The sequence below is a fragment of the Heterostelium album genome, assembly GCF_000004825.1.
Source record: "Heterostelium album PN500 unplaced genomic scaffold PPL_contig26, whole genome shotgun sequence".
Lineage (NCBI taxonomy): Eukaryota > Evosea > Eumycetozoa > Acytosteliales > Acytosteliaceae > Heterostelium > Heterostelium album.
In genome coordinates this window covers 77,089-94,470 of record NW_008805103.1, presented here as the reverse complement: position 1 = coordinate 94,470, position 17,382 = coordinate 77,089, and the positions used below count along the sequence as shown (strand labels likewise).

The 17,382-nt window shown below is 33.3% G+C and overlaps 6 protein-coding genes across 6 annotated transcripts; 4 read left to right on the top strand and 2 right to left on the bottom strand.

The window, feature by feature from the left end:
* Positions 1-1,324: 1,324 nt before the first annotated feature.
* PPL_11772 (uncharacterized protein) lies at positions 1,325-2,967 on the top strand (the record flags this gene model as incomplete). Its single annotated transcript, XM_020582521.1, has 5 exons — positions 1,325-1,577; positions 1,740-1,981; positions 2,041-2,128; positions 2,312-2,527; positions 2,792-2,967. The coding sequence occupies 5 exons, from the start codon at positions 1,325-1,327 to the stop codon at positions 2,965-2,967; spliced, it is 975 nt and encodes a 324-aa protein (XP_020426875.1).
* Positions 2,968-4,738: 1,771 nt separating this feature from the next.
* On the top strand, positions 4,739-5,541 carry PPL_11771 (nucleoside deaminase; the record flags this gene model as incomplete). The annotated part of the gene is made up of 2 exons (XM_020582520.1): positions 4,739-4,882; positions 4,972-5,541. 2 exons carry the CDS (start codon positions 4,739-4,741, stop codon positions 5,539-5,541), a joined length of 714 nt encoding a protein of 237 aa, XP_020426874.1.
* Positions 5,542-5,720: 179 nt separating this feature from the next.
* Positions 5,721-9,275, bottom strand: rad4 (DNA repair protein Rad4 family protein; the record flags this gene model as incomplete). Its single annotated transcript, XM_020582519.1, has 5 exons — positions 5,721-6,878; positions 6,949-8,313; positions 8,408-8,825; positions 8,894-9,110; positions 9,185-9,275. The coding sequence occupies 5 exons, from the start codon at positions 9,273-9,275 to the stop codon at positions 5,721-5,723; spliced, it is 3,249 nt and encodes a 1,082-aa protein (XP_020426873.1).
* Positions 9,276-9,973: 698 nt separating this feature from the next.
* Positions 9,974-11,151, top strand: PPL_11769 (uncharacterized protein; the record flags this gene model as incomplete). The annotated part of the gene is made up of 4 exons (XM_020582518.1): positions 9,974-10,018; positions 10,140-10,427; positions 10,822-10,874; positions 11,142-11,151. 4 exons carry the CDS (start codon positions 9,974-9,976, stop codon positions 11,149-11,151), a joined length of 396 nt encoding a protein of 131 aa, XP_020426872.1.
* A 55-nt stretch (positions 11,152-11,206) lies between these two features.
* On the top strand, positions 11,207-11,737 carry PPL_11768 (uncharacterized protein; the record flags this gene model as incomplete). The annotated part of the gene is made up of 1 exon (XM_020582517.1): positions 11,207-11,737. The coding sequence occupies one exon, from the start codon at positions 11,207-11,209 to the stop codon at positions 11,735-11,737; it is 531 nt and encodes a 176-aa protein (XP_020426871.1).
* A 120-nt stretch (positions 11,738-11,857) lies between these two features.
* fip-2 (filament-interacting protein) lies at positions 11,858-17,293 on the bottom strand (the record flags this gene model as incomplete). Its single annotated transcript, XM_020582516.1, has 2 exons — positions 11,858-17,063; positions 17,136-17,293. The coding sequence occupies 2 exons, from the start codon at positions 17,291-17,293 to the stop codon at positions 11,858-11,860; spliced, it is 5,364 nt and encodes a 1,787-aa protein (XP_020426870.1).
* Between the last annotated feature and the right edge of the window lie 89 nt (positions 17,294-17,382).

Here is a 17,382-nt window from a genome sequence, read left to right as displayed (position 1 = left end):
TTAAATCATTTTGATACCCAACTTGAATAGAATTTATTGACAAACTTTATTTGGTTTGAAAGAAAAAAAAAAATATCAGGAATGATGGGGAATTGTGAATTGTGTTGGTATAAACCTTCTGACTGTTGGTATTTTGATTTTTAAAATATTTCTTTAGTGGTGACGATTGGGTGGAGAAATAAATTGCATTCATGTGATGCATACCGATACCTTACACCTGCCAATCGAATTCTTAATATTTAGTTTAAGGGTGATATATGATTTTTGTGTATTATTGAGTAGAATGATGATGCTGTTTCACCAATTAAAAAAAAATACTCAAATAGAGATAAAAAAGTTTAATTGTAAGGTATTTTATTTCTAATTTAGATACGTCTGTTGTGTTTTATTCTATCGACAGTGATAATGATGATTAAAAACTATTAAAACAATAACAATAACAACAATAAAAGATACCACAAAACACAACAACACATTCACACTCCCACTCATCAATAATATTTAAATATCTGTGTGGTGGTAAACTAAAAACACTCTAATGTTGACTCGATTGTGGTATTTTCACAATTGTGGAACCATTATTTGATAATATAACTATCTATCTTTTAATGCTTGTTGAATTTACTTTTTATTTGCGTGTATCAACAAATGTATAAATGAGGTTATTTCTTTAGAATTACTTTGTTGTTAGTGGGGTCTACAAGTTCAAACAATATATTTGTGATATTCATTCAATATGCCAATGATAACACTTTTCTACCTACATCTTTGCTAATTAACTAAATGTAGATGGTTGTTAATAATATAATCTTGTTCTATATAGATGTTGTTAGGTTTGAAGATGTTAAAAATGAAGAACCAATAGTAGCACCGAGAATAATGCTCCATTTGGAGAAATATCATTCAAGATCTATAAACTGCAGACAATGTTTGCTATATTATGCTATATAATAAGTAACTGCTTGTTGTTCAGTTGGTCAGTCAGTTGTGGTGTAAAAACAAACAAAACTGGTTATTATTAAGTTCTGATTTTGAATGTTAACTAACAATAAAAAGAAATGAAGGGAAAGTTGGAGATACTGCTGTTTGTTGATGAGTAGTGTAATTCGATTTCACATCTCTACACGATCGGTATAAAACACACACTATCTATTAGATTTTAATAAATAAACAAACAAACAAACAAACAATAAAATGTATTATACAGCAATTACCTCATTAATGATCCATGCAATTTTTTTTAAAAAAACAAAAATAATGGTGAGTGATCATGATCATCTTATCATATGTTTTCATCATTAACGGTTGATGAAAATAATATAAAATGAATGATAATATTTTATTTAAAGACATTCCACATATATTGTTAAAGAATATCTCAAACTTTTTAGATGATAATATTGATAAGATTTGCATGAGTTTGGTATGCAAGCGATGGTTCAACGATAGAGATAATACATGTCATTCAACTATGAACAGATTACACTTCAGTTGGACGATGAATATCGAAACTTCCATCTTCGATCTTATAAATCATTATTCTATCAATCGATTCAATCAAAGAGTAACTGCAGATTGTTGGTTGTCAGAAATGTAGAAAATGTAAGCAAACTTCAGCTTGAAGCAATGAATTTCGATTATTTCATTCTTCATGATAAGAAAATTTTTGGTATGTAGGATATCTATATACATTGATTTAACAGTGTAGTATATTAATATTAATATTAATATATATCTAGGTAAAAAAGTTACTTGGTTACCAAAGAATATTAGATCTATTTCATTTGATTATTACAATAATCTTTCTTTTGAAGGATTGTACGATGGAATATCGAACTCCAATATTGAGGAAATGATCATTTGGAATGCGGATATGCTATATAATGTGGTTATACCTCCGAAAATTAAAACAATTCGATACAACCAGAGTTTTAATCTACCTTTGTCGCCAGGATATTTCCCTGAAGGTATAGAAAAGATTGTGTTTAGCAATGGTTCTAATCAACCTATTGTGTTCCGTCTACGTTGAAACACCTCAAGTTTGGTAGCGAATTCAATCAGCCAATCTTGCCAGGCATACTTCCAGCGAATCTTCGATTTCTAGAGTTTTCCGATCGCTTTGAAAAGAGTATATCTCCAGGGACACTGCCACCCTCTCTCGAGACTCTGAAGCTTGGGTTGTATGTAGATTACACTTGGCTCGAGCATATCAACTAACTTCCTAAACTCAGGAATCTAAACATAACCTTTGTCTCTGGAACTTTCCGCAACAATGGTTCGTTTGTGCACGAAAATCTGATTCCCAAAACAGTGGTCAAATTGGAATTGTCTACCCATTATCCAATCAGACATTCTGATATACCGCAATCAGTGAAATACTTGAAGATCGACAAAAACTTCTCACACACCCACGACAACGACGACTTGGAACCAAGTGAGGCATTAGAGTTGCAACATCTGTATTTAAGTAGATCAAATCTTCTGAATGATTCACTAAGAAATATCAAATGTAAAAGTCCTTCGTTTGGTATGAAGAATTCTCCTCTCCGTTTTGAAAGTGTCAGACCGGAGAACGAAATCGTATCGTTGGATCTAGGATTCAATAATACCGATAAGTACGATTGTTCGAAATTACCATCAACCACCAAAGAAATCTTTCAACAATACTTTTAATGTTGATGGAACATGAGTGAGCACGTGGAAACTGTTTGTATCAAACAATATGATGACTATACATTGTCTGCCTATAAGAAGAAACTATCGATTCCACCGATCGTTAGAAATTTTAAAGTCAACTTTATTGGTGACGGTGTTTACTCTCTGCTTCCCAGTACCGCTATAAACATCATGAACCAAATGGATACCAATCAGACAAGAAAAGCTTACATAAACTATCGAAATGTCAAATTAGAAAGTTGGACAATGAATACTACCTCATCTTTGGTAGACTACACCAGTGTGGATTGATCACTGCCATTTTACATAAACGATATTTCATTGAAACTTACATCAATCATATGAAACTATCTAATGAAGAAATTAACACTATTCAATTTGAAAAATAAAATGGTAAACTTATAAGATAATTCATATTGTTTTAAATAAATAAAATATATTCTTACTTCAGAGTAAAGAAAAATTCCACTTAAATATTATAATAAAGTCTAATTGAATATGTATAGACATACACTCTCTAAATAACCAAGTGGGATTACACTAAAATATTTGTGTAGAGTTTTACAAACAATAAATAGAATTGAATATTTGAATAGAGCTCAAAAATAAGTTAATCTAAAAGTAGATCATTTGATTTTAGTTTTCTTTGCACTTTGAATTGATCAAATTTAATATCAACTTTCGTTTTATTCATTAATCAGAAAAAAAAAACAAAAATTAACTCGTTCTTGTTTTTTAGCATTTTTTAAATATCTTTAGAGGAGAAATCATTCTTAATTCTAACAAGATATCATATCTTACCAGATCTATAGATAATGAAACACAAACAAATATCCTTTTAATTATTAGCAGATTTGAATCTTGCATCATCACAACTGACCGTTGCTAGATAACAAAAAATCATTATCATCATCATATCAACATCATGTTTTAAAAATTCTGGTTTAGATAGTGTATTGTATTCATAGAATTTAATCTTTAATTAGTTTCTAGGCTGATCATCTGTGCATGCACATCAAAGGGGTTATCTTTAAGGTTAATCCCAATTTGGACCAAACTTCTTTTGAAAAAAATTCCCTCCTTTTTTGATAGTTTTTTATTTCAGATTGGTGCCAAGCCAATGTTGGGGTGCATCAAATATTCTAAAAAAAAAATTTTAATTAATTAAATATGAACTCGTTTTTTTCTTAAATTTGCTTGTTTTTTTTTTTAAACTTCCTCCATTCGACATGAAGGATATCATAATGTGCCATATATTTATTAAAATAACGATGCTTTGGATGTTGTAATGATTGGTGAATATTTTCTTTTTCGGGCATATTCACTTTCAATATTGGCAGGTCTCGATCGAAAACCACAGTTTCCTCAAACAACATCAAAAAGACACTGTTCTTGACTAAAATTAGTTATTGGCAGTTTCAATAATTTCACTCATGGTAGTAATATTTCAACCATAGTTTTGGTTGATCACCCACCCAATTGAAATCAGTGTGGCCACCAGAGTTGTAAGTTGAGGGTATCTTTGCAATATTGTATTACAAAATTATTTTCTCTAAACAAAAAAAACCATACCATTCATTGTTTAAACTACCACTCACCCTTACCCTTTAATTAACTATTTCATAAATGTTTTTAAGATATGATATTTATTTTTTGTTTGTTGTTATTTTTATATTTAAAAGTTGTGGGGTGTATATTATAATATCCAATTTATTTTTTTATTTTTTTTTTAGTAGAGACAAACACAGTCAGATTTGGTGGTTCGGTTTTTGGTTTAATTGTTTTTGGGGTATGGTTAAGACGAACTTTAATTTGTATTTTCACAAAAACAATGTTTGCTGTGGAGAGAATCCCTTTTTAAAAATATGTCTCTGCTTCCAAACTACCATGTTATTTGGTAAAATTTCATTAAATTTTATTTATTTAATGAATTTAACTAGACTTTCCTACCTTGGTAAACCATAGATTTAGAAAAGTATAAAAGTGGAGCAAAGGATCAAGGACCTCTAATCAAATAGTTAATCAACTCTATTAATTATAAATAAATATATCAAATACAACAATGTCAAAGTCTTTAATTTTATCTGTTTTCTTAGTATTTTTGGCTGGATCTGTCTTTGCTTGTGTGGACCCATATAACCCAAATGATGTTACAATTGGAAACTGTCAAGCCAATGACATCACAAACTACCGTATCACTGATAATGTAAGTAAAGAACAAAAAAATAATTCAAAAAAAGAAGATATAAATTTGTTTTTTTTTCCAATTATTAATAATTATAATAATAATATTAGTTACCAGTTCTTACACCATCTGACTTGTCAGCTTCAGAGTTGGCAATCCATGAAGCCAATATGAACTACACTTTGAATCTCTCAAAGTCAATGAATAGAAAGTTTGTTGCTACCATCTATGATGCCAATAACAATCTCATGTGTTCTGGTGTCAACACTGGAAAGCCAAACATGATTTCTCACGGTGAAATCGTTGCCATTAACAACTGTTCTGCCCTCTACAACACCACCGTTTTCACCAATATGACTCTCTATACCACCGGTGAGCCATGCGCCATGTGTGCCTCTGCTTTGCTCTGGGCTGATTTCAAGACCGTTGTATATGGTACTGCCAACAAGCGTCTCTACTGTCAAACCTGTATGTCTAACATCCCAATTGACTCCAGTTACATCATGGGTCGTTACTATGGTTTGAGAAACAGAGCTCCACGTTTAATCGGTGGTGTCTTACAATCTTTGACTGATGCTTGGTTCACTTCATACTGCGACAAGCCAAACTCAATCTACTACATGCAACCACAATGTGCTTGTCAATCATCCACCCCAACAACTGCACCAACCACTGCTTAAATTACAATTAGATTTGTTCTTTTTTCCATTCTTTTAAATATCCCTATATAGTGATATATCGCAATATTTTAATAAAATTAAAACTATATTAATCTATCTATTTGAAAAATCAATTAAAATAACATTTAAATTAATACTATTATTATGATTGTGAACTAAATTAAAAATAATAATTAAATTTATTTCTTTTGTTTCTTTTTTGGTGATTGTTTTCTTTTACTCTTTGTTGGAACATAGTCGTCATCTGATGATTCCACTTTTTCCTCTTCAGATTCGATGTCTTCATCGGAATCAGCATCTTTAAAATCAAGATCAATTGATTTCTTTATGATTCTCTTTGGTCTTACAATGGGTTTAAAGTCGTCATCTGATGGTATCACTTCTTCTTCCTGTTCTTCCAATGACTCATCTTCAGATTCACTTGGTTGCTTCGCCTTCTTCTTTGGTGGTGTCTTTCTTGGAGTTGTCTTTTTCGATTTAACTGGTGTACTCTTTTTCTTTAGCGACTTTGGTGAAGTAGTTGTAGATTTAGCTTGTCTCTTTACACCTTTCTTCTTTGGAGTAGTATTAACCTTTGTTCCTTCACCGTCTTCCTCCTCCTCTTCTTCTTCTTCATCCAAATCTTTATTGATATTATAACTAGTATTTCCATCCTTTTGGAAAAGTGTCTTTGCCAGCATCAATAACTTTGTTTCACTCTCCTTATTACGATCGGCCTTCTTCTTCTCTTTCTCATTCACCTTTGCCTTCTCCACATCTTTTTCTTCAACCTCTTCGGATGCCTGTACAAGTTTGTTGGTGTTTGTCTCGATCTCCTCTTTGCCACCGTAGGTCGACTGAATATACTCTCTAATTAGCAATGCTTTGTAAAAGTTCTTCCAACGAGCGAGTGTTTCATTGTGAATCTTCTTGGCATTCTCTTTTACACGATTGCGGTGATCCTCTATCCAAGCTTCGATCAACAGCTTTGAATTCTCCTTGGCAACTACTACACCCTGGATGATAGGGTGTGGACGATGACAACCAGTCACCTCCCAACCAATAATAGCAGGACCAACCGATATATGTAGCTTCCTGGCGACTCTCATCAAACCCTTATCCTTCAGATGTACACCGCCAAACGGTATCATATCGGGCTTGAACATATAGACATTTCCAAACGTATTCATAGGAACGATGCCATCCACAATAATAGCAGGTTCATAAGGTTTAGTTTGCCACTCTCCAAATAAATGAGATGTAGGTGAAGAAGTCTTCTTTGCTTTGACAACTTTAACTGGTTGTTCTCCATGCTTCACCATTCTTCCATTTTGTATCCATTTATCCATTACATGTAACTAATTAATAATATTATAAAAGTTAGATCTAATGAAATGAATAAATATTAGATGATATGATAATACATACAGTCTTAACATGTGCTTTATGATAAATACTATGTTCTTTAAACTTTCCAATGGGTTTGGCACCGGGTTCCAATGAGCTGTATTTCGGTATATCCTTGTCGAGCATGAATAGAGGATGTGATTTGAATGACGATAGACTTTGTGGTTTCTGAATTTTCGATTCCATTTCAATGATCTTGTTGTCTTCGTTCTTGTTGGCGAGGTCATCGATGTCGGTATTCAACGGTTCGAGGATGTTCAACCACCACTGTGTTGGTGGACCAGCTGGCAACCTCCTAAGAACCGATGCAATGATATTGTTGGTATACTTGTTTGTCAAGTCTTTGATATGTTCATCGTTGTAGCCAATAACATATGCAAACGGTTGATTAAAAGGCTCCAAAACTCCGGGTTTGTTCACTCTTTTATTTAGTACATCGACAGTGATCCACTCGTTACTATTACTATCCATTACTTCACACCAAATTTCAACATTATGATCTGTTTCATCTAATTTAATGACCAGTTCCTCCTGCTTTTTAACATCGACTACTTTTAGCTTCTTTTTCGGTGATGACTCCTCTTCCTCTTTATCCTTCTCTTTCTCAATGACTTCTTCTTTCTTCTTCTCATTCTTTACTTTACTATTACTCTTACTATTATTATTCTTTTTTGATTGTTGTTTCTTCTTGGTTGTTGATGTTGTTTTTGTTTTCTTCTTATCATTCTTATTCTTCTTCTTTTTGTTATCACTATCGCTATCACTTTCATCTTCACTCTCATCTTCACTATTATTATTCAAGCTGTTCTTGTTATTCTTTTTGCTAATTGGCTCTGTTGATGATCTCTTAAGAGCTAATGCTTGTTGTCTCTTTGTTACAGGTATAACTTTCGTAGATTTGAAATCGCTGTCGCTGTCACTATCAGTATCACCACTATCACTGTCAGTTTCAGTGTCTCCTTCACTATCACTAGTCTCTACCTTCTTACTATTATTTCTCTTTCTTTTTGGTGACTTTGTAGGTGTTGATTTACCACTACTATTACTGCTATTACCATTACCATCTTTACCATTACTACTGTTGCTGCTACTGCTACTACTATTAGTTGATATGTTGGGTAGAGATGAAGATCTCTTTGTTGGACAAATTGAACTCTCTAACTTTTTCTGTTTGGCAGCTGTAACGGGTGTAGCTAAAGGTGTCTTTAATACTGAAACCAATCTAACTCTGATTCCAAGTGATCTACATACAACATAAAACAAATGTAAAAAGTTGTGAGGTGACAACACTCCTGTTTTAAACTGTTCCACGAGATATCTTGTTAATCCAACAGTCTTTGATTGTTTCCTCTTATTTATATTGTTATTATTATTATTCTTAAATACCTAATATATATAATAATTAATATTAAAAGATTATTAATAATCTTATTTTTAAAAAATAATTAATAAATTCATTTAAATAATAGATAAAACTTACAAAAGAATCAACATCAATGATATTATAATTATTATTATTTGTATCGATTTGTTTCAAAATAGAAGGTAAAGGTATCTTTTGATTGAAATCTAATTTCAAATTTGAATGATACCAATTCAATAGTTCATTTATATTATTGATAAATTGTGTATTGTCATATTCATTATCATTATTATTATTATTATTGTTGTTGTTGTTCTGTTGTTTGAATAAATTGAGGAAATGAGATGGTATGGTTGATAGAACTATTGATTCAAGTTTAATATCTTTTAAACTATTTACACAACATTTGAAACTGAGTAAATAAGATAACAATACTGATTTATGTAAATTTAAAGCTTTTAATTTTGCAAGCTTTATCTGTGGATCTTGTGGTACTGATTTCTTCTTCTTTTTCTTACCTGGTACTTCTATAAATCTAATAAATTATTAATATTAATATTATTTTAAATATATTGGTCAAAGCTATATGATAATATAACATACATATCAATTGATTTATCATCCTCATTGTTATTATTATTATTATTATTATTATTATTATTATTATTATTATTATTATTGTTATTGTTATTTGAATCGAATAAACCACTATCAAAACTATTGCTGGGTGTACTTATACCAGAGAGTGGTAAAGATGATGAAGACACTGAAGTATCTTCATTGTCATATTCTATTTCAAAATCTATATCATTATTATGCTCTATATATAATATATCAATATATAAAATTAATAACTTGATAGTTTTGCAAAAGATTAGCTATTTTACTATTTACCTTGATTTTCATCATTTTGATATTCATCTTCTCCCTCATGCTGTTCCCATTCTATTCCTAGAAGATCATCTTCATCATTGTTTTGAATCATATTATTTAAATTTTATGTATTAAAAAAAAAAAAATGTATCTATTCGAATTGATAATAATAAGATTGATTTGGTTGTTGAAGTGATAAATCATCTACAGTAATAAACAAACACCATCATAGTGGTTCCATATGAATTTCCAGGAAATCGATAGTCTGCAAGTAAGGATCGAAAATAATAAAAAAGGGTGTAACAACATGTCTTATTTTTTTTTAATTTTAATTTTAATTTTTTTTTGATTTCTTTTTTTTCCCTACAAGATTGTTGTATTCGTTTAGAGTTGTCAATAATTTCTATTGTTTCTTAACAAGAATATAACTGTATCATGGTTGGCCATAGTAATACTTTTATGTAATTTGTGTTGTTCCACGAAAGTAGGATAATGGTTTGCTACCAATGGTAGATATCAACGTCAGACTGACTGTAACAATCCAATGTTGGTCGAAAGAAGAAGAATGAGTTCAAAATTCTAGGTTCTAAATAATTACTTCCAATAGTATTTTATCATTGACTCCATATAAATTTAAAATCTAATATATATAATTAGAATGTTTACTATTCAAACCTATAATTTTTAATAATAAAAATTAAAATTTTAATTAACTTAAACAGTATAAATACTGATCAATTTCATTGTTTTTAGCTATTTTCATATTTTTATAGAATATACTTATTATAGAATAATATTTGTAGTTTTAGAATGTCTAAAAAACCAATTATAAATATTATAGAGATTGGATTAGAAGTATTTATTATTATAGTTTATTTTTGATTTGATTTTATTCTAATTTTTAATTTACTCATAATAAATATTTAGGGAACTGGAAAGTCTTCTTTTATTAATTTATTAAACAATTACTTCAAAGAAATATACTTCATCTTCAATGGTTAATACCAAAAAAAGGTTGGAAATCTCAATGAAAATACTATATTTCATGAATCAGAATGTAAAGTCTACACTTTTGAAAATTGTGATCTTATTTTTGAATGTTATTGATACTCCAGGTTACAAAGAAAATCAAGATATGGATTATATTCAAATGATTCACAATTCAATCACAAATCTTGGAGGGATCTCAACATTCTTGGTTTTCTTAGAGGCATCTTCTCGAATGACTATAACAAATAATAGTTTTATTTCACTTTTTGTAAAAGTAAATTTTATGAGAAAATATAAATTAATCGTAAACAAAATGGACGACTGATAAATTTTCTATGAAAGACTTCGGGCAAATTTGGTTTGTGGGTTTACGCAGTAAGTAAAGAACTTTTTTTTTTTTTTTGAAATCAAAAAGGACAGTTTAATAATTTTTTTTCTGTTTTCAAGTGAATAAACCATTTATTTTGTTTACAATTAATTTATATTTCTCAAAAATTTACTTTTACAAAAAGAATAATAAAACTATTATTTGTTTAAACAAAAAGCAATTTTGATGTGATTAATGTAATTGAAACGAATAAAATCTAGTTTTTATCAAAGTTAAAAAAAAAAATTCCCTAAAAAAGTTTTTGGTTGGTTTTTAATTTTTTTAATTTTTTACTAAAAAGGAAAGTTTTAATATTAAAACATTTTCAAAATTAAAAACTATTATATTGAACTTGTAAAAATATCATCTACTAAAAAAAAAGGAAATTATTTTAATTAACTGAATAGTAATTTTAGTAGTTTAAGTTGTACTCTTTTTTGTTGTTGTTCACAAGAAAAAACACAAAAACAAACAAACTATAGTTGCTTTAAGAGATTATTTTGGTGTCTATCCAAAACATATACCATATCATTTAAATCTATAAATATTAGTTAACAAAAGTTATTAAAAAAAATAAACTAAATCTTTTTTTTTATTTATTTAAATTTATTTATTATTTAGTAATAATTAGTAGTGTATATTTTTTAAAATATTTATAATTAGTCCAAATTTATTTAAGTAAAAATATGTCATCTACAACTCATACAACTCATCATGTTTATGATAAATCTCGTCCGGGTATTTACCCAAAGAGATCAATACAACAACAACAAACAATAACATTCAATGAAACATTTAGAACATTGTTTCCAGCTGTCTTGGCTGTGTTGTTATCGTTGATAGTGTTATCAGCTTTCAATCATATGGATTCATCGATGCTCTCTTGGATCCAACAGAAGGGAATCAATGATGTCAAGGGACACAAGATAACAGAGTCATTGATACCGTTTGACACCAAGAATAAAGTTATGAACAGACCAAACAAACCGAGCACAATGACAGAGTATGAAGGATTGAGCCACCTCTATTGGGAGACAAAATTCGGTCACCAAAAACTTTTGGACGCAAAGAAATATTGCAAGAAAGAACTCGAAGTTGTAATGAGAAACTACAAACCAGACTATGAAGCATTGGGAAGTCGAACAAGTGCCAGTTATTGGGCAAACAAAGATCGTATTGAAAAAGAATTAAATCATTGTTTAGCATCTCATGTATAAAATAAAAATAAAAAAGTGAAAAAAACACAAACAACAAACAAACACAATAATAATAATATTTAATTTTTAATAAACTATATAATTTATTCTAGTAATGTTTTATATATATTATTTGTTTATTTATTTTAATCTTCCATTATTACTATTATGATTTATAGTATTTGTTGTGTTTATACAATTATTGATATCTTGTAGATTATTTCCTAGTGCAGATATCAATGAGGAGAGTTGAGAGTCAGAGTCTGGATCTTGTCCGTCGGATGCAGCTTTGACACCAGAGAGAATCTTTATTTGGCAACCAATAGTCTTTAGTGCATTGACGCTCTGATAGAGTTTGGTTTGTAGATGTGGGACGTTACAGGTCTTGGCAATGTTGGTGATCTCTGTGCAGAGTTCATTCAACAGTGTTGCAATAGTTCTACCACTTTGAATCATCTGTGGTCTCTCGTTTGCCTTGATATGAGCTGCATATTGCGATAGTTCTTTGGAAATCTTTTTCATTTGTTCCATTCCATTAACACCAATCTTATTTGCAACATTTATAACTGAATCTTCTAATCTTCCACTATTATTATTATTATTATTACTACTTATATTATTATTATTTGATCCTGAAAGTTTAAGTGGTTGTTTAGTTTTGGAAATTTGATTGATTTGCATGCTCTGTGGTCTGGACGAAGAGACACTTCCGGTTCTTGGTGACATTGGAAGTGGCTGAGCAACACCGCCATTCTGAATGGAAACATATTTTTGAACTTTCTCTGGATTCTTGGTGAGATTGAGAACGTTGTTGGATTTTACAGAGTTTAGGATGTTCTTGATTTGGTCGTTCGAATCACCGAGTGTATTGGCTGGGATAGCGTTGCTGGCAATCGATTGACTGAGAACAAGACTGCTTACAGTCAACATCAAGTTGAAGATACGATAGTCTTTCTCAACTTCCAATGCTGCATTTGGTTGCTGTTGTTGTTGCTGAAGACATTCCTTTGATACTCTGGTTACCTCTTTAAGTTGCTCTTGTAGAACCGATTCAATTTGAGAGGATTGATCCTTTTCGAGTTGAGTAACAAGCTTTCCTTCAATGACCTCCAACGATTTGAGATGAGTGTCAGCGTCGTCACGTTTGTTGCTCTTGATGGCGTCATCCAACTTTACGAGGGTGGACTGATGACTCTTTACCAGTTGGTCAAAGAGATTGGCTCTCGATGAGTTCAACTCGTAGAGGATAGTGGAAATGGGTGACTCCATCTTGGTCTGTAGCATCTCGAGTGTCTCTCTCTTTTTATGATCGGTTGGGTTGAATGTAAGATCCTTCGATGCCTTGATAATCTCTGGAATCAACAAATCAATCTCACCTAGCGACACAAAGATATGGTGTTTCTTGGTTGGGTCTTGAATCTGTTGTAGATCCTTCTGAATCTGTTGTTTCAATTTCTGTTGGTGATTGAGAATTGCTTTTGAGGATTCGATCAACTTGTTGAAACTACCACGAACTGCATGAATCGAGAGTGAATGGATATTCTGTTGTTGAGTAACCAGTAGCTGTTGTGATGTAGAGGATAGTTCGTTCATTAGATTATCAATGGATTCCTGTACGGACTGTTTGGAACTTTCATATTGGGCAAGAGCATCCTTATCGTTTGGCTGATTCAACAAGCTACTGATCGATGCATCCAGACATTGTCCGTTGGCTTTGTTCTTTAGACGATTCTCCAAGTCTTTGATTGCATCTCTGATACGTTGTTGACGCTCTGGATCGATGATCATTGGTAAATCTCGCGATGCACAATCGATTGCCGATTGACCTGTCGATCTCAACTGGACGGTCTGTTGTTTCATTTGTTCGCCAACACCAAGCGGTTTGGAGCCAAATGCACGGAAATTTCCACTGGCCAACTTGGCACCGAATGAAGGTACAGTCAACTCTTGTAGCAGGTTGATATTACGTTTGATTTGGTTGGCAATGTGATTGGATTTATGCTGGAGTTGTGATTCAATCTGGTCGTTGTTTGATTGCAATGCTTGCTTAATAGTTGAGAGTTGTTGTGGAATGAGTTGTGTGAGTTCGTGACATGTCTCTTTGATTGCTTCCTTGACATCGTCTTTAGCGGAACTCTCTGCAACTGAAAGTAACTCGTGATGACACTTTACAAGTGCTCTAGAAGTATCTACAATTCCCTGAGTGTCAGTGTCAACGAGATACGACAGTAGTTTGTTAATCAAATCCTTCTCCTCTCTCACCAAAGCTGGAATTCTTTCTTGTGTCGCATCTTGATTGCGTTGTTGAGCAGATCTGCTTACTTCCAGTTGTTCGAGAGGTTCGACAATGGTAGAAACTAGTTGATCGAGTTGTTTCTGTTGGATGCTGTTGGCGTTGTTACCGGTTGAGATTGCCTTTGAGGTGTTGAGTGATAGGGTTGGAATGAATCCGGATATCGATTGACTAATCAAACCTTCCACTTCAATTTGTGGTTGATAAGCGTTGAATATGGCACTGGCAGCATTCTCTACGGATTCACGAATGACATCGTGAACAGTGATCAACTTGTCCAGTGCATTTGGCTGACGATCTACAACCATTATTGTTGCTTCCACTTGCTGCGATAGTGATTCTTGGACGGTTCGCAAACTTGCAGCCAACAAACGACGTGTTGCATCATCCAACTTGGTAGGCTGGATGGTTGCCAAGTAATCGGATGCCTGTTTGATAAGATCGGTCTGATGCTCAACGATATTGTGAATGGAACCAGAGATGGAATCAAACTTCTCCATTTCAAAAGCAGTGAGGATGTGGTAACGAGAATTGGTTTGGTGTGCGGATGCACCTTGCACAATAGATTGGCATAGCAAGAGGATTTCAAACATGGCATCGAGCGAAGTTGGTGAGAGTGTAAAGTGGTCAATCTTACTGAGAAGATCGGTTACTTTGGGTGTGCTCTTAAAGTGGATGGCAAACTCCTTAAAGTGTCGGAGTGCACGCTGTACATTTGGATCGGAAACACTGCTGGCGCCAGTCAAGAAGAGATAGGCGGCAACCACCTCGATGTGAGAATTGAATTTCAACAGATGACCGAGTTCAACAATCGATCGCTTCACTGTTCTAATACATTTGTTGAGGATGTCCTCGGAAGAAGATGCAGTGGCATTGAAAGGTACGGGTGAAGAGGATTTGGCAACTTTACCAGCAGTTGAGATTGCCAGAGAAATGGAATTCTTAAACAATGAGATACTCGATTCAATCTGTGCTTTAAAGTGTGGACTCATGGTCTTGAGCATCAAGTCGTTGGCTTTACTAATGAGTTTCTCCTGCTCGCTGATCATCGCCTTGAGAGTTGATACTGACTTGTTTGCCTCTGACTTTCTGATGTGTTGCATCAACTCGCCAAACAACTGGAGAATCTTCTTCTCTGTTGGCTCCTCCTCGGTTAGCGTATCGTCTTCATAGGAGGAAGTAGTTGATTCGTTGCTGTTGCTAGAGATACTCGAGAGACGCTTCAGTTGTTGCTCGTTTTGGTGTTGTTTCAATTGTTGCGTCAACTCATTGAATCTACCCTTAATTTGTCCACCTAAATACTCTAGTCTATCGGTTTCATTCACCTTGTTTGGCTGTAGTCCTTTTGTTTCTTTGGAGAGTAGTCCGACGAAACTTGTCAGGTCGCTTGCAAGTCCGTTGAACATCTTGTAGAGATGCAAATCCTTCTTGATGGATTCTTGTGTATTTACAGTGTGGATTGGAATCGATGTCTTATTGCTAATCTCTTTCATGAATGCTTCAACTTTTGCAAGTTGTCCATCGCGACTGGCGTCGTACAGCTTGTGGAGCAAGACGCCAATGTCCGACGACACCGACTCTGACACGGCAAGTGTCAACTGTCCGATTTTGTCGTTTAAAAGTTCCAACTCCATTTGAATCTGTTGATTATTTGGATTCTTACAGAGTTGAGCAGCGACACCACGACGCTTGGCGAGATGCGAAATCAGTTGTTCCGAAACTTCGCTCACTGCGCTGTTGGCGGTTGGGTCAAATGTTGTCTCGGAAGTTGAGATCGACACCAGGTTGGAAACGACCTGTTCGAGCTCCCGAACCAAGGCATCGACTGCACGAGCATCTCCACGTTTGGCAGCCTCGATAATCTTGGCACTGGAACAATGCTCCTTGGTGTATGCTTCACGTGCTTCATTGTCAATGGTCGGATCCATCAGAGAAACGATATGAGCAAGAGGAGTACACATGTCACTGTTTATATCACGGAGTTGTTGACGGACTTCATTGTTTCCGAGATCACGAAGATACACCTTGGCCACTTGAATTTGTTGTGGTAGGAGCACAGCGAGTTGCTTGACGGCATTGCTAATCTCTTGGGGATCGGAAGCGGTGACGAGTTGCTCCATTTTATTGTGATTTCTGGTCAGTGCCTTGAGAGTTCCAACAATAACACTTGGATCGTTGGCACCCGCCAGAATAGCCAAACAATCTTGTTTCGAACGGATTATATTGAGGAGCTGTTGCTCCCTGCTGCCGATGGCACCTACCAACTGATGGAGAATGTCCTGTAGGTCGTCCAATGGTTCATTCACTTTGGTTAGCATCTGTGTATTTCCTGGGTTGTCGACGATGTCTCCGATTACTGATATATACTTGGCAGTGGCTGGCAAAAGTCTCTCCAGAATTTGAGCGAATGCTTGTTGCTGCTCAGCTGGCAAAGTCTTGAGTTTCGACGACAAGATTCCAGCCAAAGTGTCCAACGACGAAGATATAACACGGACACTTGAACTGTCACCCTTATATCCAGCCGCCAACAATTCCGTAACAGCTTTAGAAGTAGCCTTAAATATTTCATCTAAAATTGCATCTCTTTCTTTAATTGCATTTGAAATAATTTGATTATTGTTATTATTGCTGTTGTTGTTTGATGGCGATGAAGTAGTTGTAATTAAATTCATTATATTCTTTGATGCAATTTCATTGATATCTTGTTCACTGCTCTTGATGACGGTATGCATGTCCGCCAAGTATTGATTGAGAAGACGTTCAGTCGATGGATCGACTACTCCTGTCTCTGCTTGTTCGGAACCCAAGTAATCGTTGGTCGCACCAATAAGGTTATTTCCAATCTCCACCAATTTGTCTGCTTTTCTAATGAGCTCTGACTTGACCGATGGAGCAATCTCATCATTCGCTCTCAACTTTAGATACGATGCAAATTGAAATATCTTTGATACAGAGTTTGATACGTTATCAGCGAAATCCTGTGGATTCTCTTGAAGATGTTGTATTTTAATAGATTCCACTGCCAATCTTGCAATCTCTGCATTTTTTAACAATCTAATTAAATATATTTATAATAAATTAATAAATTAAAAAGAAATTTAAAAGCCAAATATATAGATTAATTACCTTTTAATTTCAGCTCCATATACAATATGTAAAATTTTAATGGTTTCATTTCCAATGGAGCGACAACTCTCTGATACACTGGTCCATGCTTTCTTCTTATCGGTTTGACTGGAAAATTGTTGAATTGAATCTAATGCTTTCTTTTTTGTTACTTCCATTCCTATTGTTATGATTTCAATTGTAATAGTTATTAATATATAGTTTTGGTCATTAAATTGAATACTTTGCTATTATTTTTAAAGCATAA